Source organism: Rattus norvegicus, chromosome X, assembly GCF_036323735.1.
Source record: "Rattus norvegicus strain BN/NHsdMcwi chromosome X, GRCr8, whole genome shotgun sequence".
Classification (NCBI taxonomy): Eukaryota; Metazoa; Chordata; class Mammalia; order Rodentia; family Muridae; genus Rattus; species Rattus norvegicus.
This window is the reverse complement of record NC_086039.1, coordinates 37,420,275-37,448,103: the sequence shown is the minus strand read 5'-3', so window position 1 is coordinate 37,448,103 and position 27,829 is coordinate 37,420,275. Positions and strand designations below refer to the sequence as shown.

At 36.9% G+C, this 27,829-nt stretch overlaps 1 protein-coding gene across 3 annotated transcripts in view; it reads left to right on the top strand.

Annotated features, from left to right (window-relative positions):
* Scml2 (Scm polycomb group protein like 2) overlaps window positions 1-27,829 on the top strand; it is a 154,573-nt gene that overhangs the window by 38,362 nt on the left and 88,382 nt on the right. For 2 of the 3 annotated variants that reach the window (XM_039100194.2, XM_039100195.2), the window contains exons 3-6: window positions 17,579-17,624; window positions 24,733-24,803; window positions 25,528-25,762; window positions 26,731-26,819. In XM_039100194.2, the coding sequence (XP_038956122.1) occupies window positions 17,579-17,624; window positions 24,733-24,803; window positions 25,528-25,762; window positions 26,731-26,819 (441 nt within the window). Of the gene's footprint in view, window positions 1-8,343; window positions 9,003-17,578; window positions 17,625-24,732; window positions 24,804-25,527; window positions 25,763-26,730; window positions 26,820-27,829 lie in introns of those variants that run through there. The other variant, XM_063280419.1, reaches the window with a different exon arrangement.

The following is a 27,829-nucleotide window of genomic DNA, read 5'->3' as shown; positions in this document are numbered from 1 at the left end:
GCAGGTTTTGGGTCTGAGAGCTGTGAGACAGCCCCACCTCTGGGCGCAAATGGAGACTGGTAGGGTCACATCCCAGTCTACCTTGTGGCTTCCGAGCCCTGCGTACATCTGGTAGGTCTGTCTTTGGACAGTCAAGGAGAGAAAGTGGGGTCCTACTTGTGGCCTTAGGAGGGAGTGTGCAGACCAGCTCTCTTTAGGCAGGTTTTGTGTCCAAGGGCTGTAGAATAGCCCCAGCTCTGGGAACAGATGGAGACTTAAAGGATTATCTTATGGGGGCTGCTGCCTCCTCCTCTGCCCGTTGCTAACTCCGTTTTTCCTCCTCACTTTGAGTGCCTGTCCTTTGTTCCTTCTGCCTTTATCCTTTTCCCCATTGTCACTGTATTTTTAATCTTCCCACTATGTACAAGACCATTTTCTCACTTTCTAAACCTGTTTTCTCTTTCCAGACTTCATTAGTCTTCCAGTATTTTTTTTTAATTTGTTGTTTTAGTGGTGGTGGTGGTGGTGGTGGTGGTGGTGGTGGTGGTGGTGGTGGTCATAGTCCAGCTACTGCTGCTGTTGGTGGTGATTGTGGTAGATATTGTCACTGCTATCATCCTCATTATTATTTTTTAGTTTCCTTGAGACAGTGTCTGTATGTTACCAAGGTTGTCTGGTACACAGAGATGTTCCTATTTTTGCTTCAGATACATTGGGACTGAATCTTGCTCACTCCAGATGGGCAAGATGGGCAAATTCTTAGTATTTCCATTTCCTCGTTTGACATCATTTCCCTATTGTTCACCCTTTTCCTGTCTTCTGGAATTTATTCCTCTTCCAGTTGTTTTTCTTCATTTTGTGTGTCTTCACCATACCCTTTTCCTATCACCTTCAACCCTTGTTCAGACTTTTTCACATTCCAACACTAACACATTTTGCTCCAAGCCTATATCATTCTTTTTCTTGGCTGATCTCATGCCTTACCATATCTTTATCAAATTTGTACCCACTTCCTCTCCATAACCATTTTGTAAATTAAGGCCCCCTTTTTGCCTCTCCCCAATTATTTGTTTTTCTGTTCTAGCATCTTCCTTTCCCAGCTCTTTGGCATTGTTTAATTTTTCCCTGTTGCCCACTTTGCAAGTAGAGTGATCGTAATAGAACTCTTAGAAGAGAAGGGGATACCGAAATTTCTTCCTTTTCAGTCTGTGTTAAAAGGTTGTTCTGTGGTTTTCAACTATTTTTTTGGTTATCACTCGTGTAAGTTCCTTTTAATACCTCCGTGACCGAAAAGTCTGGTCCATGTTGGTGCTTAAATGTCCAACATCATGGATTTCACTATATTTGGCAACCTGGAGCGGCTTCTACAAATCTGCAGCTGGCATCCATTCCTCGTGCAACACGTGCCTTTTAAGCCCCTCCTGTAGGGGGCGGTAGAGGAAGTTGCTCACTTCCGGTTCCCAGAAATCCCTGTTGTCTGATTGGTAGCTTGGGCCGTTGGGTCAGAGGCTGTGGCGCTGAGGCGGAGGCTTTAACAGGGCTTTCTCACCTGACTGTGGACTTTCTCCAAGTCGAGGACCCTCTCCTTGGATTCCAAGTGCTGGTTTCGGCCCAGTGGACCCCTCTGCTCACCATGACAGTGAGTAGAATGTTTTTTGGAATTCGGCCCAGCCACTCCTTGTCTCCTCAGGCGATTAGTCCTCTCACTTCAGTGTTGCCTTTTGAGGGCTTCTGGAACTTTCTAGTTCCTTGACGTCTATCTTAACCCTAGGGAATGAATGGATAGATGGATGGATGGATGGATGGATGGATGGATGATGGATGGATGGATGGTGTGGTTGGGCGTTTTCTTAAGTTTACATTTATTTTATATTTGCGGTGTTTAAAACCATTTCTTTACGTTCAGAGTACTTTTTAAATTTTGTTGTTGTCTGTTGAGAAAGTTTGGGAGTGAGTTATTTCTGATTTCCCTTCCAAGTTCCTTTCCTGCTTCCTCTCCAACAGCCTTTTCACACCTTTAAAGTTCTTTCCTCTGTCCCTCCTGCCCAGGCCTTTTCTCCCCTTGTGTAATTTTTCCCTGAGAATCTTGGTAAAATTTATTTGATTTTTGCCCTGCCCACTTCCTCTCTTATCACCCCCCACCCCAACTCTCTCTCTCCTGCTCCTCCCTTACTACCCCTATTCTGTTCTGTGTTTCAAACCTCATTTCCTACTTTCCTGCAATGTTAGGTTTTCTCAGGTGTCTTTTCTAGGCTTTGTAATAGTCTTTCCCATCTCTTTCTTTTTTCCTATGTTTCCTTTCTAACCAATGCATTTCTTTACATTTGTTTCTATTGTTAATTCTCCATGTTTTTAAAGGTTTATTTTTGGAGTACCAGTTTTATTGTTGGAAGTATGTCCCCATTGTAATTGATAACCTGGCTTGATCAGGTGTTGATAGTCTGTTTCCAGTGACAGTTATTTGTAAAGGCTTCTTTAGGTTTATATTCTTATGTTCAGCACTTAATTGTCATAGTTTTTCCGACTTTTGAATTATAGATGTCAGGTAGCATTTCAGTATGGTATTAGAGCACACCTTCAATAATTTGTCATGTGATGTTTACTTTTGGACAGAGGGTCTACGGTTATGTGTGTCTGTCTTTGGCCTGTGTGTCTGCATATTCTACTGCATGCATGCCTGTTTCTGTTGTGTGTGTAAGAGAAACACAGAGATTTCCATTGTTTATATGTGTGAAAAGGTGGAGAGGGAGCGAGGGAGGGAGGGAGAGAAGGGGGAAGGGGAAAGAAAGACAGGAACGGAGACACAAAGAGAAACCCAGTGAGAGAGACATGGATAGGTAGATAGAGGTGTAATGTGTTTGTTTCATATTTCCTCTATATAGTTGTGTCTCTGGGGCTGCAAGCCTTTGTCTTTCAGTCAGGTATAGATATTTCCAATAAGTAGTTTCTGGAGTTGGTGCTTTCAATATGCTATGTTGGTTTTAGAATTGAGTGTTTGTCATGTTTGGTACCAAGCCTCTTATGGTGTTGTCCTTTTGATTTTTCTATATGTTTGAAGATTTTTCCCCACTGAGGAACATAGATACCTTTGCATGCTTGTCAAAGTACATACCCTGTTTTCACATTGTTATTTTGAATCAGGTCCTTGTAAATTTCTGTGGACTTCAATATTTTGCAGGTAAAACAGGTTGTGGTATTGTCTTATTGTGTCTTGGGTAGAGTGAATGCCTATATACCCTTGGCATACTCTCTGGAATGCTGTGATTTCAGATTATACCACCATGCCCACTCAGACATGTTTTGTTTTCCTCAGGAGGAACAACTTTGAGATTAGTATCTGTGCTGAGCTGTCCTGAGCTCTTGATCCAACTGCTCCCCCTCCCTTCTAGTGTAGGGATTCCACTTGTTTCCTTGCTGTTGTAGTGCTAGGATTGCAGGGATGGGCCTCATTGCCTTGAAATATACATATTCTCCTTACAAGTGTGTTTCTCATGCTGTTATCCATCCTCTTGTCTGGAAAGCCTGTGAGGACTACTACCTATCATGTCTTGTACAATTGTTTTGACTTTCCTTATTTATGTTTTAGTGTTCCATATATATTATAGTTAAATGATCTTAGGTATGTTATCACAAATATGGTATTTGCTATATATGTTTAAATAGTTCCTGAGCATGGGAATGAAGACCCCCTGACACCTCAGAAGTATTCTGCTTTGGTCCCTTTCCTTTAGGAAACTTGTCTGTGCTTGCCTTTTGGTGAAAAGTCACTTTTGTTAGTCTTCCACATCATGGTGATATTTGCCAGTATGTGTGAGGTTGGTCCCCACTGATACATAGTAAGAATTTTTTGGATATCGCAAGATAAATTAGAATAAGGGAGAGAGTCCATCAAATCTGAGAATTATTCCACCCAAATTATCAGACTTGCTGTTGGTTGAAACATCCATTAAAACTTATAATAATATACCCTAAGGTAACATGCTTTATGGACAAACTGTAACCTTGGAATGTCATAGGAATTTTATGACTTTTCCAGTTTCTCTATGATAGGCTGGATGGATGTGTTATTCAGTCATGCTGGTTATTAGAAGCTAGGAATTGTACAGCTTATATGATTCATCATGTGGTCCCTTTTGTGGAGCACTCTTCAGATTAGGTTCATTTGTGCTTATTTTGCAGCAAACTGTTGTCTACTCAGCCCATTTTTCCTCCATGTTTTTCGGGTGTCTGACAGTCACACTACTTTTGTGTTCTTCTTTCTACTTGTCATTGGTTTGTACTATCTGGGTGTTCTGGATTTGATGGAGAGTTGGCTCATTAGTTTCCTTCTGCTCTTCCTTCCTAAGTATCTATTGCCATGCAAGTTATGTTGTAAATAATTATGTGAGTGATACCTGCTTCCTTTCTATATTTTGACTTTTTTTTTTTTGGTTCTTTTTTTCGGAGCTGGGGACCGAACCCAGGGCCTTGTGCTTCCTAGGCAAGCGCTCTACCACTGAGCTAAATCCCCAACCTATTTTTTTTTCCGAGCTGGGGATCGAACCCAGGGCCTTGTGCTCCCTAGGCAAGTGCTCTACCACTGAGCTAAATCCCCAACCCCACGTTTTTTTCTTAATCCCAATCCAATTTGCTATCCTGGTTACCTGTCCCCATCTCTATTTTGCACTGACATATTTTTTTCTTGATAGGTGGTTTGCTTTTGTCACATTGGTTTTCAAATGCCCTACTCTTTAAGCTTGTGACTATCTGTTACTCATGCCTTATGGTCAGTTCTGTATGTGAATACACAGTTGGAATGGGATAGTTATCCATGTCAATAAAAGTAGAGATCCTTATTATACTGAAAGATTCTATCATAGCTCCAAGAAAACACTAGGACCTCATTAGAATTAGGGAAGACCATGTGTGCTCGTATGTTTTGTGGAGCTGTGGAAAATCTGTTAGAGATTAAAGAATATTTCAGCTAGCAGAATGTAGGATGAGGAGTGCCTATAGAAGTTGGGAGCCTTTATATCTAACTACCATGTGATTAAAAAATAGATTGCTTTATTTGTAGTATAAATTTTCTTTTGTGAGGTTTTGATGGTTAGAGAAGTTTGTTATTTTGCTTCCTGCTGCTTTGTACATAGGCTCACCATTTAAAGGACAGGTAACCAACCTTTTTTCTGTGCTTCATTCAGGAATGACTTTCCACCATCTGTGTAAAGCATAAGTTTAAAACTTGTTCTAAAGGGAGTACAGAATTTTCTAAGGAAGGACATGTAATAGATTCAATTGTAGTATTGTCATCTCTTAGTTGTTTCGGGGTATTCCATTGTGCTAAGTTGCAAATTCATGTAAGTAGGTGTTGATTTTATTCTTATTCTTTGACAATTTCATATGTGTATTGTTTAGATTTTGTTCATTTTGACAGCTTCCCTCACTTCTTGTCCACAAGTACTGAGCAGCGTGTAATTCAGCACATCACATCTCCACTTTAAACTTGTACATCATGGTTTTACTTGGTTATCCAAACTGTCCTTGTAGTATTCTGTGTCCTAGAACTTCTTGACCCTGTGATCTTCCTATATCACAAATAGTTGAGGTTATAGGCCAGTAGAAGTGTTTCTGGATCTCCTTGCTGAAATTTTAATTATTTGTGTGTGTGTGTGTGTGTGTGTGTGTGTGTGTGTGTCTGTGTGTGTCTGTGTGTGTCTGTGTGTGTCACAAGGGTTTCAACCTAGAGTCTCCCGCGTAGTAGGCAAATACTCTACTACTGAACTTACTTTCAACCCAATTAAATTTAATGTTAAATATCCACATGTTGCTAGTGCTGTTATAATAGAAGCCACATTTGCAGTTTGTTTCAGGATACAGTGTTGGGGGGAAAGTACTGTAGAATCATTTCAGGTTCCTAATCGTGGTAGTTTTTCAGTGCTTCAATTTCAAAATAGCATCCCCAGGCTGTAAAGACCTGGTGTTCTGCCTGGAAGTCTCAGCAGTATATTGTCTTTACAGTATAAGTTAAAGGAAAGAAAATTTTATGTCTGCTTATAAGGATGAGTATGCTACTTTGCTATTCTGAAATTCGGAACAACTCTTAGGAATCCATTCTTTCCTGCTGCCTTGAGAGATTGAGCTCTAGGTCATCAGGCTCTCTGTACAGACATCTCCCAGTGGCTCAGACATTTACTCAGCCCTGCTTTCTAGTTTTATTTCAAATTTTGAGGTTTGTACTCTAAAATTTCTCACTTACAAATTTTCCAAAACCACCCATGTTTAAAACAACAAAGGGTAATCCATTGACTTTAATATTTATTATTGAAAAAATCAATTCTAAAATAATTTTGACTGCTCAGTTCAGAAATAGTAAAGTATACTTGAGACATTTGGACACTTTGCTTACAAAGGATTTAAACCACTTTGGCTGTTCACACCAACAATAATGCAATGATTTCCCTAGAGACTGCCAGAAAACTGGCTCATCCTACAGTACCAAAATATTTTATGAAACTATAGTACTTGCCCTTTATTTTGGAAATGATGCTAGCAAATAGTAGATGAGAAGAACCTGACTGTTCCTGACATTAAACATTTAATATGTTGTACATTGGAAGTTTGCAGACTTAGGCTTGGTATAATTTTTATTCGGTTTACTAGCTCATACTTCATAATAAAAAAAGGCTTCACATTGAGCATGCCTCAAAGGCACAAATTTCCATCTTTTCTCGATCATATGGGTTGAAAGTTCCCACCACAGGCGGGAAAAAGACAGAATGTGGTTTTCAAGGGTGAAAATATGAAAATGTAAAATCCTGTTATTTGTTGATTGTGATGTAAAAATACTATTTCTGTTAAAAATTAAAATTAGGGGGTTGGAGATTTAGCTCAGTGGTAGAGCGCTTGCCTAGGAAGCGCAAGGCCCTGGGTTTGGTCCCCAGCTCCGAAGAAAAGAACCAAAAAAAAAAAAATTAAAATTAGAGCAAAGGGGTACTATGAGAAGGTCTAATAAGCAGCTTGCTCAAGAGAACAAAAAAGTTTTTAATGTGTTTATCTATAATTACCAAGTGATTTTCAAATTGTGAAGCAAATCACCAGTAGTAAGTTCATCATGTTTAGATCTTTCTTAAACTAGGTACATTATAGAAATCATTTATCTGATTTTGCACATCTAGAGATTCTTGGGAGTTAGGTCCAAGTTAACAGCTAACTTACACCAAGAGAATTTGATATTATCTCCAGGGAGAGGGTTTCCTAGTTACTAGGAGGAGAGAAAGACTGTAATGCCACGTCCTTTTGGAGATCTCTAGGTGTCAAGCCTGTTCAGTTTCAAAAGAGTGGATATACCAGACTACATTCTATTTTACTATCTTAGGAACTACTGGATTCTTAGGGAGACCAAAAACGCTTTCCAGTTTGCTCCTAAACCTATCTTCTAGCGGTGCCTAATACATACAGTACTAAAATTCTTTGAAGGGATGGCATTTATTTCTTACTGTAGGAGTTGCTTATGAAAATTATTTTATATTGTAGAAAATGGACTATATTCTTTGTTGCTGTGGATATATGCTTGTAGTTTTAGGCTCTAACTTCAGAATTATAATTTTGAAAAATCCATATACATTAATGTAACAGATGCAAAACCTACACTCAGTTTTAGATAGAGGTGTGGAAAGAAGACAAGTCCTACTTTAACTTTTGGCTATCATGGCATATTTTATATTTTTCAAGCAAAATTTTGAAATTGACTTATAGTAAAGTCTGAACTAGTGGTGAGTGTTTTCTGTGGCTTTTTGTTTGATGTATTTTGTGCAATTTGATGGGTTATTTTAAGGCATTTTTTTCTTCTTCTCTTCAGAGTGATCTCCACTATGCTATAGATTTCTCTCAGATGAGGAAGCATATGCTGGGGGATATCCAAATTGCATTTTGTATGACCCTTCTGGGAACTCTCAGGTGTGAGAAAATGCTGTCACTAGGCTAAGTCTACTGTCTTTAAGGTTAAGCATAAATTAAGAACCAAAAAATCCAGAAAGTGGGACTGGGAGGGCATTGGTGCCTAAAACCCATAGTGAAGAGGCATAAAGCTGAGGGAGCTGAAATCTCAGAAGGAAGGAGCAGCTCAAGTTCCATAGTAGGAACTCAATTTTCCTTGCTCCTGGAACTTGGTTTCTTGTGGAAGAATTTATTTTTGGGGGACTGCGAGTCAATGGCCAAAGTAGGAGTTAGCTAAGGGTTTAAAATTCTAATGGCAGTGAGTACCCAGGATGGAACTTGATGCCAGACCCCAGGGTTTTTGGGTGCTTGGGCTACTGCTGGGATTTTTGATTCTGACTGATAAGGGAAAACAGCCAAAGGCTTTTCAGCATCACCACTTCTCAGCGATGGCCACTGCTCAAACTCCTTCAGGCAGGTTGCTGGGTCAAGGGCTCAAGCTCCACCCTCGGCAGCAGTCTTTGGGCGTGTTTGCAGAGACCACGGGGCACACAGCCTGCTGTAGGAGGGCGGGGTGGCTATGTCGGTTGTGGGGCATGCGCGGCTCTGCGCGCGGCTTCTCAAAAATGGCGGCTGCAACGTGAAGTCTGGTCCCTGCTCCCGGAGCTAGCATGACAGAAGTGTTTTTGCTCGGGTGGAGGAGACTAGTGGTGCGTGGTGGCCCTGGTCCCCCTTGGAACTGGAGACGGAGCCCAGATGTTGGAGTCCTGATGGCAGCCTGCAAGGCGGACGGCGGGGAGCCTTAGGGGCAAGTCCTGATCTGGGAACGCCCCCTTACTGCCGCGCCAGCGTCCCGCCTCAGTTTGTCCCAACACCCCTGTCTCACACCCCTGGACGCTTTACCCCAGATGCCACGGCTGCTGTGTCTAATTAGTGTACTCTGTGGGCCATCCCTGCTGCTAGCGATCACTGCTGACCTTCACATTTATCTGGACCCCCCCATCACTGGCCCATCTTGCTAGAGGCATTCGGGCCCCTGGCCCAGCTCCCTCAGCGGGGGGCCCTCCTCTCCAGGAGCACCGACAGCGCCCTCTGCAATTCTCCCCAGGGTAGGTGGGGCCAGGCTGCAGCCTGGGGGCTTTGTGGGTGGTTGGTAGGGCTAGGGTTCAGGGATGACTTTGAAAGGTTTGTGCTGAGAACAAGGACTTGGGAGGTAACTTGGATTTTGGGAGGGAACATCAACCTAGAAAGATGTGCCTGTGGCCTGGAGCTCCTGGTGGGTCTGATGCCAGGTGTGTGCCTTGGGGATCCTCACAGGGTTAGCCCTCCACAATGGATGACTTCTGGATAAAGCTGGACAAGACGTCTAAGATCAACTTCCCCCAACCCCCAGAGCCTATAGGCAAGGAAATGTATTTAAGGAGATATGATGGTCAGCAGCCAAACAAAACTTGAGTTTTGTGTCCATTGCTCCCTTCGCTTAGAAACAGCTCTCTGAAGGTTATTCTCCCTTATTGATTTATTTTTTATTTGAATAATACTTGTACTTCCAAGAGTCAGAAAAAGATATTAGAATTAGATGGACTATTTTTGTGTGTGTGGGGGGTTCAAAGGCTGACTAGTAATCATCTATGTCTCCCTACCCCTCCTGTCCTGCCTTGTATGTATGTGGGCAGCTCACATTAACTTACAGGCTTCCATCTGAGGGTCCTGATATTTTAAAGAAAGTTGTTAAACACTTATCATTCATCACAAAGTATGATTACAGTTTTAAATCTGATTCTGTTTTTGAAGAATGAGAATATTAAGATTTATGACTTGCCATTAGTGTAACTTTAGGATGCCTTTTCAAAAGAGATTGGTTACTAAGGGGAAACCGAGGCAGGGGAAATAATGTATGATACATGATTTTCAAAAGTACTGGAGATGCTTGTTTCTTTAGAGAGCATCAGTTGTTGCAATTTTAATTCTTCCAGGGACATTATTATTTTCAATTTGAGGGAAGAACATTGTAATATATACTTGAGCACAAGCAGTTTTTTTTACAGTAGTAGTAGTAATTCATTGGCATAGCCTTGATTCTTTCCAAATGATCTTCATTCCAAATGTAATGACAACTTTATCCTTTTTTTGCCCTTTTTTCCCATTAAATATTTGTAATGATGGGCATTCTTTTAATCTGTGTGCCTTTCATTTAATGGGAGGAATTTAAAATAAGCTTTTGAAAGTAAATCCAAGACTTTGAGAAGACAGTGAATTTATCATCTTTAAAATAGTTTGTAATTTACAAAAGATCTTAGTCAAACCATTTAAAACAACTTTGAAAAATTTGAATACTACATATGTCTTCCAACTATGTAAGTTCCTTACGAGCATGTTCACTCCAGAGAACCTGCTTTGCTTTAGAATTGTTATTTGGGGAAGGGGCATGGATAAGGTAACTAGTATTTCACTATATATAAGAGGATGTTTTAAAACTGATACACAGAGTTTGCTCCTTAAGCATCTTTTTGTATTTGTCATGATTTGGTTAGATATTTTGTCAGCCTTTAGATATATGGCTCAGCTAAGGTCTTCATTAAGCATCAGTGCTCGTTTATTATATGGATTTCCGCCAGTTCAAGATATATTTATTGAAAACCCATTATGCATTTTAGTTTCTGGTGTTTAAGTCAACCAACCCACCAGTACCTTATCCTTGTGTATTTCAAGGTTGCTAAGAACATCATAATTGATAGAGAACAAATGATTTTTTGACTAATGGACAAAATCAAGTACTTTTGCCACTCATGTAATAAAAGTTATTTCTGACTTCTGTGATTTTTGTGTATTTTGTTATGATTATATGAAATTACATGTTTTGTGAGATTATTTTCTGACCTAGGTCTATGAAGACAGATATTTTGCTAGTGTTAGTTGAAATCAGTAAGCACATTGGAAATTGGGTATTTTTAAATGCTAAGTAATTGCATGTTTATTACCAAGTAGCTTAGGTCATAAGTAGACTTACAAAGTACTTTTCCTATTCCAAAATATATCTTAAATCTCTCCAAAGCCAAAGTAGTAAGAATTGTGATGGTCAACTAGAGGCTAGAAGTGACTCTCATTTTCTTTTGAGTTTGTTCCTTTTTAGCTGCCTGCCTGTTCCTCCCAGATGCTTCCTATCACCCCTTTTCCTGCCCCTGTTCCCTTCTGTTGGTGTCTGTTTCCGCATCAGTGAAATGGTCTGGGTAATCCTGGGCTGTCTCACTAAGAAATAATTGATGATGGTAAAGTGCCTTGAAAAAGGCTGAGTAAATACTAGGTCTTTTGAGTGAAAATGTTCCATTATAAGTTAGTTTCAGATACAAATTTTTAGTTTGAATTCTTGGGGAGGGGATATTTTGAGATCTTTATTGCTCCTGTCTTTTTGGTTAAGAGGAATTCTGGGATGGATGCAAGAGGATGCTCTGTTTGAATTATTAGTCATCAAAGAAACTTAAAATCATTATTAATACAATAGAGTTAATACATGAGATCTTCAGATTTGAGGTAATTATAGAAACAGAAAACCTAGAAATTAGAGAATAGATAGTGATTGTAAAAGTTTTCTTGTTTTGGAAAGCCTTGATACTCTTTTTTAACATTTTATCCTCAGGGAAATAGAATGCAAGTTTCATTTATCTTAAGCTCAAAGTGGTATAATTTATTCATTTAATTTTATAAATATAGACATAAAATAGCTTAAGTAGCTACACTTAGCTTGGGTTTTGGTTATTTGAGGCATAGAAATGCCTTTACCTCTCTCTCATTTGCAAAAATCTGACACAATTAAATAGTTTTGTTTTTTTTTTAAAGCAGGGTTACTTGAACAAATTTAAGAAACCATCTAGGATTTAAAATGAAATATATTGTTTGGTTTTCATGAGTAAGACAGTTTTGGTTATTTTGCCCTTTTTTTAACAACCTGGTATAAGTAAACCTTGGTAGCCATAGAAGTAATAGTAATGGTGTTTACGTTGTAATTTCTATTAAAAATAATGTCCCCAACACTTTCTCCTATTTTGTTTTGAGGCATGTGTTAGGAAGTTTTAAACAAGAAATGAACATAACTTTTACTTTGAGAGAAATTAAAAGAATTTTCACTACACATGGCTGCTGAATATGATTGTTTCTAGACTAGATGAATTCTTTATTTTAAAGAGTTAAATAATAATGTTGTTTGCTTTTTGTGTAACTAAAGAGTTGGGAAACATTTGGAGATAAAGACCTCTCAACTCCCCTACTTGTGACTTGTCTCTATGGTTGTGGTTCTGCCCCTTTCTAAGTTTATAGGACCGAATTGTTCGAAGACTAGAAAGAGAGTGCTCACCTTTTGTAGTAATGCGCCATTGTAGACTTACAAAGAGGCAGATACTCTGCAATTCTATGATATGCTTGAGGATACTTATTTTTCGTAGGAAAAGGCTTGTGTGTATTGGTTCTTGCCTTCAGAGTACATTATCAATTTTCTCAACTTTTGTTTCTCAAAAGGATTAACTAGTACAGAACTCCAAATATAAACAACTCTGATATGTACCTTGTAGCCTTGAGAAGTTATTTACATATGAATATTGTCAAAATCCCTGATTTTAATATTTGGTCACTTTTGCTACCTTAAATCAGTTTGGCTAGCTTTTATTTTGATTTATATATATTTGAATTCAATTACAAATACAAATGTATTTAAGTTCTCTTATGTTTGAACACAGAAGTATACTTCTTGCTGTGAAGATCTTATGTTTTTTTTTCTTTGAAAAAAAAATAAAGTGTATTTTGAATATTTTACATTATACTTTAAAATCACTTGGAAGCAATGTCCAATTTTTAACTAATTTGTTAGAGTTTCATAAATCTGCCCAGATAAAGCAGTCTTTATGGCAACAAGTAGTGATGAGTGCATTTGTGTATTACTTAGTTTTAAATTAGTTTATCATCAGTTTTTCATTTTTTTTCATTAAAAACTCAGATTTTATAATCAACCTTTTTTAAAGGTTATAGAGATTTTAAATGTGTAGTTTACGGATATCTGCTACATGTTTGAAGTATTATTAGGGATGCTTACTTTTCTAGACACTTTAGATGGTAGTTTATTTCATGCTTTTCTATAGTCTGTTGTTTAGTAGGCACTGTTGTCATTTCCATTATTTCCTGTAGGACTGCTGTTAGAAACTATAAATCTTGGCTGCACTGATAATAGAAGGAGGCTGTAACTTGATCTATTTCTTTTGTCAAAATATAACACCACAAGCTGCCTGTAGTAAATTGACATTCCCTGCCATTTACTCTAGCTCTTCACAAATGTCAATGGACAGCAGGACTTTGGGTAATTAGCTTGTGGCTGTGTTTTAAAACCTTAGGAATTAACAATTATGAATTGGTATTTTGGCCACCCTTTACTTGTCTTATATATATTTTCTCATATGAAATTCCACCCCTTATGTTTAGAACTTCTCCATAAATAATTTTAAAATGGCAAGTAATTTTTAGGTTACATTTTATATTATTAAAATATGATTCCTTGACTTTTTTCTTTTTTGCTTGCATTTTTGTATCTTTTTTATCTTTTTAATATCTTTTGCTCCAGGGTCTCATATAGCTCAGGCTGGCATTGAAAAGGAGTTCAGGGGCCTCCTGTCTCCTCTTTTAAGTGCTGTTGGATTTGTTTTGACATAGAAAGAGGGTAATTTCTAATTCGTTGTGATAGATTTTGCTAAAACATTACTAGAAATCTCTCTAGAAAATATTGTTTTGGAAGATAAAATTTGATCCAAATCCTTACAATCATCATATTCTAAGTAGTACTGAGTCACCAGTAGAATTTTTATTTCATGATATTCATAATATTATTTTTTGAGACATGGCCAGTTTCCCTGTTTGCCATTGTCTGGACTTATTTTCTCATGTGCTGGGATTACAGGAATATGTTATAATGTTTGTCTATTCTTAACTATAGTTGTGACAAATGCACTCTATTTTTTTCTGATTTCATTTATGCTTCACAATGAGACTTTTATTATTTTAATAACCTGGGTGAACAAAATCAATAGTTGTAAACTCATGGTAAATCATGTCCAATTCAGCAAGTAACATACCTTTTCTTTTCTTTTTTTAGGATAGCTATCAACACTGTAAAAGCTTAGTTATGAGATTTTTTTAATTAGTCAGAAGCATGTTGATACAATATATTTGAATTAGATGAAAATTTAATTTCAAGTCAAATGAAAAATTTTAAGTATGTATATTGTGCTTTTAAATTAGATATTTCCCTCTCTGATACTGTATAGAAAGTGGAGATTTTTGTTTCAAATAAATGTATGTGGGTTTTTGTATATGTTTTTTAATTGGAAGGATAAACAGATCCTACCTGACAGTAGGATTATAGGTGATTTCCACACTTGCATATTATTAAGCTATATAATAATTTTGAGAATATGTCAGATGATGGAATTTTTTTCCCTAAAGAAATAAGATGAAGGTTCTAGAAACACACAAGTTTTTTCTCAGTGTAGATCCAAAAGTTTCCTCTAATGTTAACTCTTCTTAAAGAAAAAAATGTTCATGAATATTTTCCTCAGGAATTCAGCACATGGTGACATTAGTTTGGGTTTTGATAGACCACTTCATTCAATAATTGCTAAAGAAGTTTTCTGATAATTACTTAGAGAATGGTTTCACCTTTGGCAATGAAAATGTCTGATCATTAGAAACCAATATAATCCACATTATTTTGTTTCTGTCTTTAAGTTCTCACTTGTTCAAGACTCTAGAATTAGGTGCTATACCTACATGGCTATATCTCATTCTCATGGCTACGTGGTATGATGTAAACATTGTTATCCATAATTTAACATGGGGAAACCTCTGAGCCATCTCTTGTAGCCTTGCATCTTTATTTTCTGCTGGACTCATGTACCTTGTAGTTCTAACTGGTATCAAATAGTCTACCCTAATTGATTAGTCTGACTTCTAGAGGTGAGGTCAAAGGAAGATGTGAATATTTTATGAGTTGTATATGAATGGTAGCTCTTAAAGCCATGAGATCTGAGAGAATATATACGGAACTGAGGATCAAGAGGAAACCTGAGCAACAACAGATTTCATAATGCTAGTGGCAGAGGCAGGAGCTTCTGTCGTCTTTAATCTGAAATTTCATTTTGTTCTTTCTCTGCTCTTTGAAACTATCAGCTATGTGAATGACCCACAACCACCCCCAACACGTTATGCATATGCACACAAATATAACATTATTTTACTGTCATCATAACAAAACATGAAACTTAGAATTGGATCACTTGATCTTTTCTTGTTTTAGTATCTTCTTTAGAGGCAGCATTCTGTTAGATCTGCAGTTGAGTTCCACACGTTCAAGTTTCAGTATAATATTTTTGTGTATACAGTTTTGGCCTCTTTCTCCTTTGAAAAATTGTCGCCACAAAGTCACTTTGCTTCCTATAATAACTTCTCTTTCCCTATGCTTATAAGGAATCCTTGCCCCGCCTCTACTGTGTTACTCTGTGGTTGGAGCCTATTTCAATTCTTGCATAAAGTCTGGCAGGTTTTAGGAACATTTATCTTGTTTGTAGGAGTGCTCTAAGCCCCCCCCACAAATAAATTATATAATAAGTTCAAAAAAGTCTTTTATATTCTAAGTTGATTGTTCTTTCTGACAATAGAATATTTAAACCCCCCCTTAATGCCTATAATTTTGCTTTGTTTAATAATGCTATTTCCTTCTGTAGAATTTTCAGCTTTTCAAAACATAATTTATGTTTTTTGTGTGTCTGTCTTCTCATTACTATGTTTTTTTGCATGTGCTCTTTTCTGTCTGTTTATGTATTCATTATGATGTTTTGCGCTTATGTTCATCAAGCCCCCTGGAGCTGTAGTTAAAGGCAGTACAAGGTCCCTAACATGTTTGCTGGGAACTGAACACCAGTCCACTGTAAGAGCTATTAACTATGGAGCATCTCTCTAGCCCCAGATTCGCAGACTTTGTATATTAGATTGTATGTCTCCTTCACCCCCTCCATCCTTCTCTTCTTTAGTCATAAGGTCTTGCTGGGTAGCAAATCTGGCTTCAAATTCCTTGTTTGAGCCTCCTTAGTGCTTAGATTATAGGCATGTTCTACACTGCTAACTCTAGAGTGTGTATCTTCCATCAGCATAGTACCAAGCCCATCCTAGGAATTATATCCAAAGTTGTTAAGTAAATCAATAACCAAACTTGGAATTAGATACTTGTATTGAATAAAGTAAAGCTTTCAGAAAAGAGGTTGTATTTATTGATGATATCAAAGCACTGGTAATATCTCAAAAAGCAGTCAAAACAATACACAGAGTCATTGAAAACAAGAGTATTTGGGGTTAAGGTGGTATAGGTGTGTGTGTGTGTGTGTGTGTGTGTGTGAGTAAATATATATCCGGTGATTTTGAAATTATGGAGGATCTTAGTGTTACCCCACAGAAAGCCGTGGATTTTTTTCTTAATTGCATAGCCAGTTGCAACAAGAGGGTGATTTAGGAGGAAGACAGCCCAGACCATCTGATATGTACTATTATGGTAGAAAAGTATACCAATGGTAAAACAATGTCAGACAGTCCTTTTGGTATACCAGATGTGACTGAATGAAAGTGTAAACCAGTGAGTGTCAAGGGGAAGGAAAATTAGCTGTGTAGTAACCTAAGTAAGTTTTGGCTACTGATTGAATATATGAGTGAAACGACAACAAATATAAAGCTAAGTATCAAAAGAAGTATTGGTATTGATAAGGAAAATCTATCAGAAGAAGCAAGTTAGGGGAGGTGAGGATTTAAATGCAAGTAAGTCTCAGGTTAGAAATAATAGAATTCTTTCTGGGTGAGTTCATGAGTATATTCCTTTACTTATAAAATTATATTTAGTAAATATATATATATGTGTGTGTATGTATATATATATATATATATATATATCTTAACTACAGGACTATAGAGTTGACATGTTCTTTTGAGATTTTCTATACACCTGACCTCTTTATAATGTTTATTCATATGTAAATTTTGATCTGGATTGAAACTTTATAATGGTCTACTATCTTTGTTTTAGAGTATGGAGCATGTTAAGGGCATGAAGGTAAAAATCTGATCAGTAGTGATGCCAGCTTCCTAACAAACATTTTTTCCTAAAATTAATTTTCTTGAATTTTTGAGACAGACTCTTACCATGTAATCCATGATCACTTAAAATTCAAGATCCTCCTGCTACAACGTCTTTAGTATTGGGATTATAGGTGTATACTACAGTACTCATTTGGCTCCTAAGAAGTAATTTTTGTTAGACTTGATTCATGGAGTTTTTCATTTCATTGCATTCATGGTTTTTCAACTTTTTGGTATTATTATGAGGGCTCTGGTATAAGCCTCAATTTGAATACTAATGGCTTCCTACCTACTATCTACTTGGATTTAGCCTTTCATTTTTGATTTCCCCTAAAGAGAAGCTCTATACTTACCCAGGTTCCATTAGAAATCACTACTCTTAACTTGTTTTCTAGCTCACAGCTACCTTATTTTTGTTCAGCGGGAAGCTATTGAAGTGATCTGACCCTGAAACTCATTTTTATTACTATTACCTTTTAGAAATGTATAGTGCTTAAATTAAGGTGTTCTGTGCTTTTCTTTGTAGGAAAATACAGCAGAAGTGAATACCATGGGGCAAACAGCAAATGAAGGTAAGGTTTGCTTATCTAAATGCTGTTTTTTAGTTATTTGTTTGTAACAAGTATACTACCGGATATTGAACTTTTGAAATAAAGCCTTTAAAATATATTAAACAACTGCCTGCTTAATTATATACTCTTTTCCTTATTGAATAGTGTCACATTTTGTTTCTAGTGTTTTCCTCCTAGAATGATTTCTAATTAAATATTGGAAAGAAGAAATTCTTTCTTAGATTTCTCTTTAGGCATATTCTATCAGCAACTCAAAGAAGGCATCAAATCTCCTGGAGTTGTTGCTTCAGTCAGTTGTTATTATCCTAATATGGATAATCGGTTATAATTTGGGTAATAGTATCCTAACATGGATCCTAGGAACTAAACTTAGGCTGTCTACAAAAGCAGCAAGTGCACTTAACAGCTGAGCCTTCTCTCTCACCTCCAAATACAATGGTTTTTAAAAAATTTATACTAGAGATATATGCTTTGAATTTTCAACCTTAATTTTATAAATAAGAAGACTATAAGTCATGGAGGTAACTGAATAGGTCATACAATAGTCTTTGACAAAACCAAGGTAAGAATCAAAATCTCCTGTACCAGGGATGTAAGTTGAGCATTAAGAGTAACTTGACTAGCATGTGAAAAGCACTTTTTCAGGTCATCCCAACAGAAAATAAAAAAATAGTTTAAAATAGAAAATACAAATGAAATAAATACAATTCTTTTTCTTTTTAAGTATTCATTCCACTCGTTTACTTCTCAAATGATATCCTTCCCATTTACCCCTCCACACACCTCCTATCCCACATTTGCCCTCTTCCCCCTTCCCTTTCTTAACTGTAATATGAATAAATGAATAATTCTTTCATCCTGTCTTTCTGTAGGTAGAAGTGTGCTTCTTATTGACTCAATAGGTCATAGTGGTTTATACTTTGTTGTGCTTTATTTCTCATAATTCATTCTTCACACATTTGCTTTCTTGTTCTTTGCTCAAGTTTTACATATCTTACTATTTTTTTTCCTGATTGCATGTTGGATTCTGAATGTTTTCCTTTAATTTGCTTAATTTGTTTATTGAATGAATTGTCTTGGTGTAGTATTTATAAGTAGATTCTTGGTTTCCCTAGAGTAAGACCTGTGTCATTACAGTTGTACTTTTTGTCTTAGAAGTTTTTAATATAGAACTATTGCATTAATGTAAGTGTGTGCTTTCTGCAGAAAATTTAAGCAGAAATAAGACTATATATTCCTCTAAAATTTTTATATTCCATCAAGAATTTCTTTTTTCTGCATTCGTTTGGGTTTTATTTTTTTCCACTTTCACACATACTTGGTTTTGTTTGCCCCTCTTCCTCCCCTCTGCTTTCCCCCATCTCCCTGCTGTTCATCCCTGCTAAGCCTATCCTTCACTAGTGTTTCTCCTTCTGGTTTCTTATATTTTTTATTTACCATCTCCTGTCTCTTCATTTTTTATTTATTATTGGATATTTTGTGTATTTACATTTCTTTTTTTTTATTAACTTGAGTATTTCTTATTTACATTTCGAGTGTTATTCCCTTTCCCGGTTTCCGGGCAAACATCCCCCTAATCCCTCCCCCACCCCTCCTTTATGGGTGTTCCCCTCCCCATCCCCCCCCCCATTGCCGCCCTCCCCCCAACAGTCTAGTTCACTGGGGGTTCAGTCTTAGCAGGACCCAGGGCTTCCCCTTCCACTGGTGCTCTTACTAGGATATTCAATGCTACCTATGAGGTCAGAGTCCAGGGTCAATCCATGTATAGTCTTTAGGTAGTGGCTTAGTCCCTGGAAGCTCTGGTTGCTTGGCATTGTTGTACATATGGGGTCTCGAGCCCCTTCAAGCTCTTCCAGTTCTTTCTCTGATTCCTTCAACGGGGGTCCTATTCTCAGTTCAGTGGTTTACTGCTGGCATTCGCCTCTGTATTTGCTGTATTCTGGCTGTGTCTCTCAGGAGCGATCTACATCCGGCTCCTGTCAGTCTGCACTTCTTTGCTTCATCCATCTTGTCTAATTGGGTGGCTGTATATGTATGGGCCACATGTGGGGCAGGCTCTGAATGGGTGTTCCTTCAGTCTCTGTTTTAATCTTTGCCTGTCTCTTCCCTGCCAAGGGTATTCTTATTCCCCTTTTAAAGAAAGAGTGAAGCATTCACATTTTGATCATCCGTCTTGAGTTTCATGTGTTCTATGCATCTAGGGTAATTCAAGCATTTGGGCTAATAGCCACTTATCAATGAGTGCATACCATGTGTGTTTTTCTGTGATTGGGTTACCTCACTCATTCTGGTGTGTCTGAAGACTGCTATAGTGTAATTATATGTATTTACATTTCAAATGTTATCCCCCTTTCCCCTCTCCGTCCAACTTCCCCCTTTCCCCTGCTTCTAGAGGGTGCTCCCCCTCCCACCCACCCACTCTCACCTCACCACCCTGGCATTCCCCTACACTGGGGAATGGACCCTCCACATGGCCTAGGGCCTCTTCTGCTATTGATGCCAAACAATGCCATCCTCTGCTACATATGTGGCTAGAGCCATGGGTCCCTCCATGTATACTCTTGGGACGGCTGTTTAGTCCCTGGGAGCTCTGGAGGGTCTGGTTGGCTGATATTGTTGTTCTTCTTATGGGGTTGCAAACCCCTTCAACTCCTTTAGTCCTTTCTCTGACACCTCCATTGGGGTTCCCAGTGCTCAGTCAGATGGTTAGCTGCAAGCATCCTCATCTGTATCCATAAGGCTCAGGAGCCTCTCAGGAGACATCCACATGATACTCCTGTCAGCAATCACTTCTTGGCATAAGCACTAGTGACTGGGTTTGGTGGTTGCATATGGGATGGATCCCAAGAATTTCTTAATCAAAACCTGAAAGATATACCAGTTTTTATAGGAACTTTGAGTTCTGAGATTTAAGCATTCACACTTAAGATCATGAAAGCAGTTTGAAAAACAGTGATACTATTATTTGATGATATTAAGGATTTATATTAAGTTTTAGCATTATGCTTAAGTTTTATATATAATTTTCTTTTTTTATTCTTTTTTTGGAGCTGGGGTATATATAATTTTCTTATGTATTATAATTAGTCTGAGTGACATATTTTAGATTTGTGGCAGCTCAAGGATTTTGAGTATTTGAATTATTTAATTTAGCATGGAGGAAAACTTGAGTAGTTTGTTGAAGTATGTTATATTCTAGATTGTGTGAAATGTTTTGAACACTTGAAAACATTTTATTTCTAGGAAATTATTTTAAGCAGTTTAGAGATCCACGAGTAGTTCATTCAGATGTATTGGCACATTCACTTAACAAATTCATGAGAGCATTCCATGTCCCAGGCCCTGGGATATAAGTGTTATAAGGATATAGCACTGAGCGAGACAGAATTAAATACCTGCTTCTATGTGATTCATTTTAATAGTGAAAAGTAGAGTAAATAAAATCAAGTACAATGTATACTACACTTGAAATTGTAGGACACATAAAAATGAAAGATAATTATAAAATTAAAACAGGTTCTCATTAAAAATGAAATTAATTAGATAATTTTTGAAGTGTTTTCAAAAATTTCATTATTTCAGTCTTATTTTTTCCTTGTGGTTAGAATCAGTGGATGTCAAGAATGATGCTCAAGAGGGAACTTCCCAGTCAAGTACATATGTGCAAAGCAGTAGGTTTTTAAGTAATTTAATACATCATTATGTTTCTCAGTGTTATAATGAACTCAGGTTACTTTTGGTCTATTATGTATGTACTAACATCTAATACCATAAAAAAAAAAACCTTAGTTGTAGAAAAGGTAAAAAATTTACTGCAACACTTTACTTTAATTTTATTTAAAGATGAGTTGATAAAGGATTGCATGAAATAACAATTATATTTAAGTACAAATTTGTCCAATATTCAATGGCAGAAAATTGCCATTAAAATGATCAAACTTTGATTTTAAAATGAGATAACTTAATAAACTAGGCAATTGAATGAAGATATATTTCAGGACCTAGATTCTATCGTTTTCTTTTAGTAACTGATGAGTGACTCTTAGACAGGATTTTCACTTTTTTCTTTTTTTTTAACTCCTGCATCTGTAGTAATAGGATGATGCTCGACACATATTAATAGCCCATGGAGGAATCTAGTACCAAACAGAATAAATGTGATTTCTGCTTTCTCTGAGCTTAAGTGGGAAGATAGATAGTAAATAATTAATAGTTGTGATAAATGCTATAAAGTAGTGTATGCTGATCATTAAACGGAGATTCTTCGTCTAAGATACTTCCTGCTCATTGTCCTCACATAGCATAGGAAGCCAAATCTGGCATTGTAAAAGACATAACTGATTTACTCTAGAGAAAATCAAGAAAGTTGACAGAGATTCTATTCCATGTGCTACAATTTATTAAACCTATGTATAAATTAGAATGGAGTCCAGGCTAATAGGAAGAAGGACATGAAGAATGTGTGTATGCAGCAAGCAGATTACACAGTTATGTATGTGCACCTATGCTTCGAAGAGATATATCAGTTTCCAGACCTCATCCCCAAGAAACAATGACCTTAGTATTTTCCTTTTCTACTGAGAACATGATGCAAAGTCAGAACAAAAATTTCAGACTGACTTTTGGTTGCTGGTTAGGAATTTTCACCTGTAGTCTTGTGTTAGGTGTGTTAAATCTAATCTAGTAAAGCTTAGATCCATGTGTGTTTCCATTATGTTAACATAGTGATTATCATATGAGCAGTTGTGAATAGTTTTTTAAGGCAAATTAAGTCTCTATATGACCTATACTATAGCTTGTCATTGGCTAACAATGTGATAGAAAATAATCCTGTTTGTAAGGTTATTTGTAATAAATAGTGCGTAAGGTTAGGAGACCAAGAGAATATTTTGACAATTTAATTGTGTACCTGCAAATCTCTGTTTTTACTTTTGACAAAGCTTAATAGTTACAATTTTAGTGACAGTTGTAACATTAATCTTGCGTGGTACCATATATATTAATTTTCATACCTTATAAATGAGATAACTGAGGCAAAGAAAATGAAATGACAGGTTCAACATTTTATAATGCATAGAGCCATACTGAAAAGGAGCATATCAGCTTCTGAAGCACATGTTTTTAACACTGTGGTAGTATTCCACATCATGTGGAAACAGAATCAAACTGGAATTTTAGATAATTGGCTAAGTTATTTAAAAACTCCATAGTCTTTTTTTTTTTTTTGGTTCTTTTTTTCGGAGCTGGGGACCGAACCCAGGGCCTTGCGCTTCCTAGGTAAGCGCTCTACCACTGAGCTAAATCCCCAGCCCCCATAGTCTTATATATGGCATGTGCAGTGTACATGGATAGTTACACGTAGAAAAAATATTATTTTATGGTATACAGGTGTGGCTAAGAGTGACTTTGAAGAGCTAGTTGTGCACATCTTCCCCCAACTTCATGCTTTATGGCTTTGCTTTGGTATCCTACAGTCAGCCATGGTGTCATTATTTATATTACAGAAATCCATAGATCCTGTTAGGCTTTTTATTTGTACTGTCTAGAAAACTGATTGGCCAACAATTTGTTTGTTAGGCATCTGTGCTGTTCTTGAAAGTTATGATAATCCTTCCCTTGCAGGGCAGTACATTCTAAGATTGTATCCCAGTAGATGCTTGAAACTGGATATTAATATATGTTTTATATATACATGTGTATAAAGCACAATAAAAGATTGGCAGCTATTAGCATACACATCAGGAAGTGTAACATACTGTGTTTCATTCGTTGTTGAGAGTTTTCATTTTTCACTTAAAAAGTAGTACTTTATGGTTTCTCTCTCACATATCTAAATTACCAGCACCACTATACTTGTGCTTTGTAGCTTTTGTTAAGGTGAAAGTAACAGAAAATAATCTGAACACTGGCTGGCTGATAACTTAGCAGGCAGTCTGATGACAGAGTTGTAACTAAGTGATTAACAGGCTGGTTGCACACTCATGGCATATGTCCCTTGAGTGGGATGGAATTTAAGTGTGAGATTTCATCTCACTAGTTAGAACAACGCTACACATTAAAACTTATAAATTATTTCTGGATTTTTCTTTTTAATATTTTGGACTGCAATTGGATGTAAATAATTGAAATAATACATATTGGAGCCAGTGGATAAAGAAGTACTCTGCGTATCAGAACTGGTAAGACAGATTTACCTATGGAAGAGAAGTAAAAAAAATACTAGATAACAAGAGTATAGAAAAACTTGATTTTGGCTGAAAGTTAAATGATATATAAATCTGTAATTTTAGTATTTCTAATCAGTTTTGTCAGTGTTTTGACAATCTATCTGGGACACTGAATTGAACAAACATGTTCAAAACAGGCAGAATGCACTGCTTTTTGATAATGTTGCGGCGTGCCATGAAGCCTACATGGAAGAGCACAGCAAAAGTACGTAGACTACTTCGCAGTGACCCGGTAATCTATTCCGTGACTGCACTGCTCACTGGCTTACTGCTGTGTCTTAACACGATGTTCTTCACACTATGGATGGAGACTTAATAGTCCAGTAAGAACTACTCTGGCTCTTAGAATTTTTTTTTAAAAACACGTTTACATCCCCATAAAAAACAAAGCGCCTTCACATTAATGTGATGATAAAATGTAAACAAAGTTGTTGAGCAAATTTATATTTGACATATGTGCACAGTCTATATAAATGTCCTAGGTTTCTAGTGTCCCCATTTCTTTCTTGCAGTGTAGACTGTTGAACACTGAGCCTCTACTACTACTGCACACCTCAGGCACCTTCCTTTAAAATTACTCTGCTTTACTCCACAATTCATCCAGAGGATATGAGTTATAATTCCTATCAGGACCATTATTACCAGGAAATTGCTTTTACTTCAGTGCATTATTGAATATAAATTGAGTTAAAACCTGGTTTGTAGGATGTATTTTTTCCTTTTTTATTTTTGAGATTATAATGTAATTGCAATACTTCTCCCCTTCCTTTACTCCCTTCAAAGCTTCTCATACCCCTACTTGTCTAGGTATAAACTAAAATTATTGTATTCAGGATAAAAACTTAACTACAGACTCACCCAATTTTGTATGATTTTTCCAGATTATTTTGACTGGGACAAGTATTTGAAAGAGACTGGATCTGTAAGTGCTCCTTCAGAATATTTCAGACAGGTATGCCAAAATTCTCTTGATATTTTATACAGTAACATTCATTATTGACTTGTAGAAGAGTGTCTGTGTGGTTACATAGCTCTGATAGTATGAGGGGAATGTGGGATTATGTTTGTGCCACTGATTACCAGATGATCTCTTTGCAGTAATTTTTAAATGGCCTATGTAGAGAGAAACACAGAAAAGGCAATAATTATAAGAAATATAACCTTGTATTGACAAGGCTCATGGAACAGACACTATTTAAGATTGTTAGAATAAGAAGAAAAAAAAACAGGCAAAATAAGGTGGCCATCAAGAGATGGCAGAGACTATCTGGAGTGTAAGGTAGATAGAGGCACCTGTGGGATGATGGTTAAAAGTATGTAGGGATGTTTGCAATGTGCTGTTGACTTTATTATTGGCTTTGATAGGACTTCTAGTTTGCTCATTTCAAGAGGAAGCTTCATGAGATTCTTATTTTTTAAAAAGTCTTTCAGGATGCATTTTATAAGCTATAGCTGGGGTTTCTGGATGTGCCTATAAGTGAAGCTTGGGATGGCCAATGCGTTTATGCCGCATTTCAGTCAAAAGGGAGATTTTTGCCTTGAGCCTTGTAACCCTGAACTCATTCAACTGCTGCTGTAACTATACCTAAACATGTCTCCGAGCTATTCTGGTATCATAATTTGCAATCACTTTTCTTATAGCTTATGCATTTTAACACAGTGTTATTTACATACAGGCTAAGACTCCACCAACTAATGAATTCCAAATTGGTATGAAGTTGGAAGCCCGTGACCCTCGCAATATTGATTCAGTGTGTGTTGCTTCAGTCATTGGAATTACTGGGGCCCGATTACGTCTACGACTGGATGGTGGTGACAATAAGAATGATTTTTGGAGACTTGTGGATTCATCAGATATACAGCCTGTTGGGACATGTGAACAAGAAGGAGATTTACTTCAGCCTCCACTGGGTAAGGATAAACAGTTCTTAAAATAAAACAGTCCTACTAGTAAGTTATTTTTATGTTCCAACAAATCTTTATTTTTTATTTTTTTAAAAATTTTTTTATTAGAGTGCGTATAACCCTTTTCCAATTCTAACTTTGGGTCAGGCAGGTTTTGAGTGAAAATGATTGCTTCAGAAAACAGTATGCCTAATGTTGATATAAGTTGGTAAAATTTATAAATAAGCCTCTTTTGGTAACTTATCATATAAATTTCAAGATTATGTTTAGTATATGTAAAGATTGCTGAAGGAAGCAGTTCTTTTCCTAATATTTTATGAGAATTTTCAGACATAGACAAATGTAAAAGAATTTTCCAGTGATTATCCATAGACTTTACTACCTCATTTTACCATACTTGGTTTATTTTTTATCTGTTCACCTATCTTACGTATCTCAGAGAAGTCATTGCTATTAATATAGTTTCCTTAAATACTTAAGCATGCATAATGTTAACTAGAATGTGTTCATAGTTTTTCTCCTTTTAAAACGTAGAATAAGATGTATTTTATATATGTACATTTGTAAAGTTCAACAGACATGGTTTTTCTGAAAGAACAGAAGTCAGAGACTCTAAGAAAAAGGGGCTAGAAGCCTTTTGCAACCTATTCCCATGCTTGCATGGCTGGTAGACATAGAATGAAAGCTCCTCCTGAGCTGTGGTGTGGATTACCTGTATTACTATGGTCTGCCCCAAACATAAGCATTTTGTTGCCAAACCCTAGCCAATGGCTTTTCTAAAAATAAAGGTTTCTGGTTCTACTTTGATATTGGTGCCAGACATTACAATGGTAACTATGGCTACATGAAGATTTATCTTTTACTCAAGTCCTTATCAAGTTATTCTCTTAAGAGGATTGGTCAGTGTTACCCATTTTTTCTCCATTGTCATAGCTTCACAGTTTTTTTTAAATGCTATATAATTTATAAAACAGGTTATAGAATGAATGCTTCATCATGGCCCATGTTTTTACTACGTGTACTAACTGGATCTGAACTGGCACCTGCAGTGTTCTTTAAGAAGGTAAGAAAAGTTTCTGTCCTATAGAACGTGATTTTATTGTTTTCATTGGAATGCTTACCACGTTTTTCTTTTCTGACAGAGGAATATTTTTTTTTAAATTATAGGCAAATATTGAGTGAGTTTGTTAGGGTCATTATAACAAAGACTAGTGGCTTACATAATAAAAAAAGTTTTTCCACAGTTTGGAGACTGGAAGAACAAAAATCAGGGTCCCTTGAAGACTGGTCTCTGTTGAGGCTCACCTTGGTTTATCGTTGACTCGTTTCTTGTGTTCTTACATGGCTTCCACTATATGTGTGCACGTGGGTATCTTACTCTTATTAAGGCACACCAGTCAAACTGGATAAAGCCTGTTTTCAAATATTGGTAATATTTCAACAGAAATTTGGGGTCAAAGAGACACCATGCAGTTCACAATAGCAACTACAGTTGGTGAGAGTTCATTAGTCTAGCAGGTACATCACAGCCAGGAAGATACTGTTTTGTCCTGGTTCACTTTGACCTTTGGCTCTTAGAAACTTCCTATCTCCCTCTTCCAAAATGATTCCTGAGCCTTCTGATACTAGGGGTATGTGATATGATTATCACATTTGTGGCTGAGCTCTCTGAGAACATTTATTCTCTGCACATGGAGTAGTTGATTAATAGTTTCCTTTGTAATACAGAGGCCTTTTAATTTCATGACATCAAAACTGTTGATGTCTTTAATCCTGGGTGGCTGGAGCCCTATTCGGAAGGCCCTTATCTCAGCTTATATACTGAAGTTTATTCCTACTCTTTTAGACGTTTGAGAGTTTCAGCTCTAACATTGAGATTTTTTTTTTATTCATTTGGCATTGATTTGTGTGCAAGGTGAGAGAGAAGGATCTAATTTCACTCTTCTACATGTAGATAGCCAGCTTTCCTGATACAGTTTGTTTAGATAGCTATCTTTCCCCTAATCTATGTTTTTGGCATCATCGTCAAAAATAAATCAGGTAGCTGTAGGTGCATGTACTTATAACCTGGGT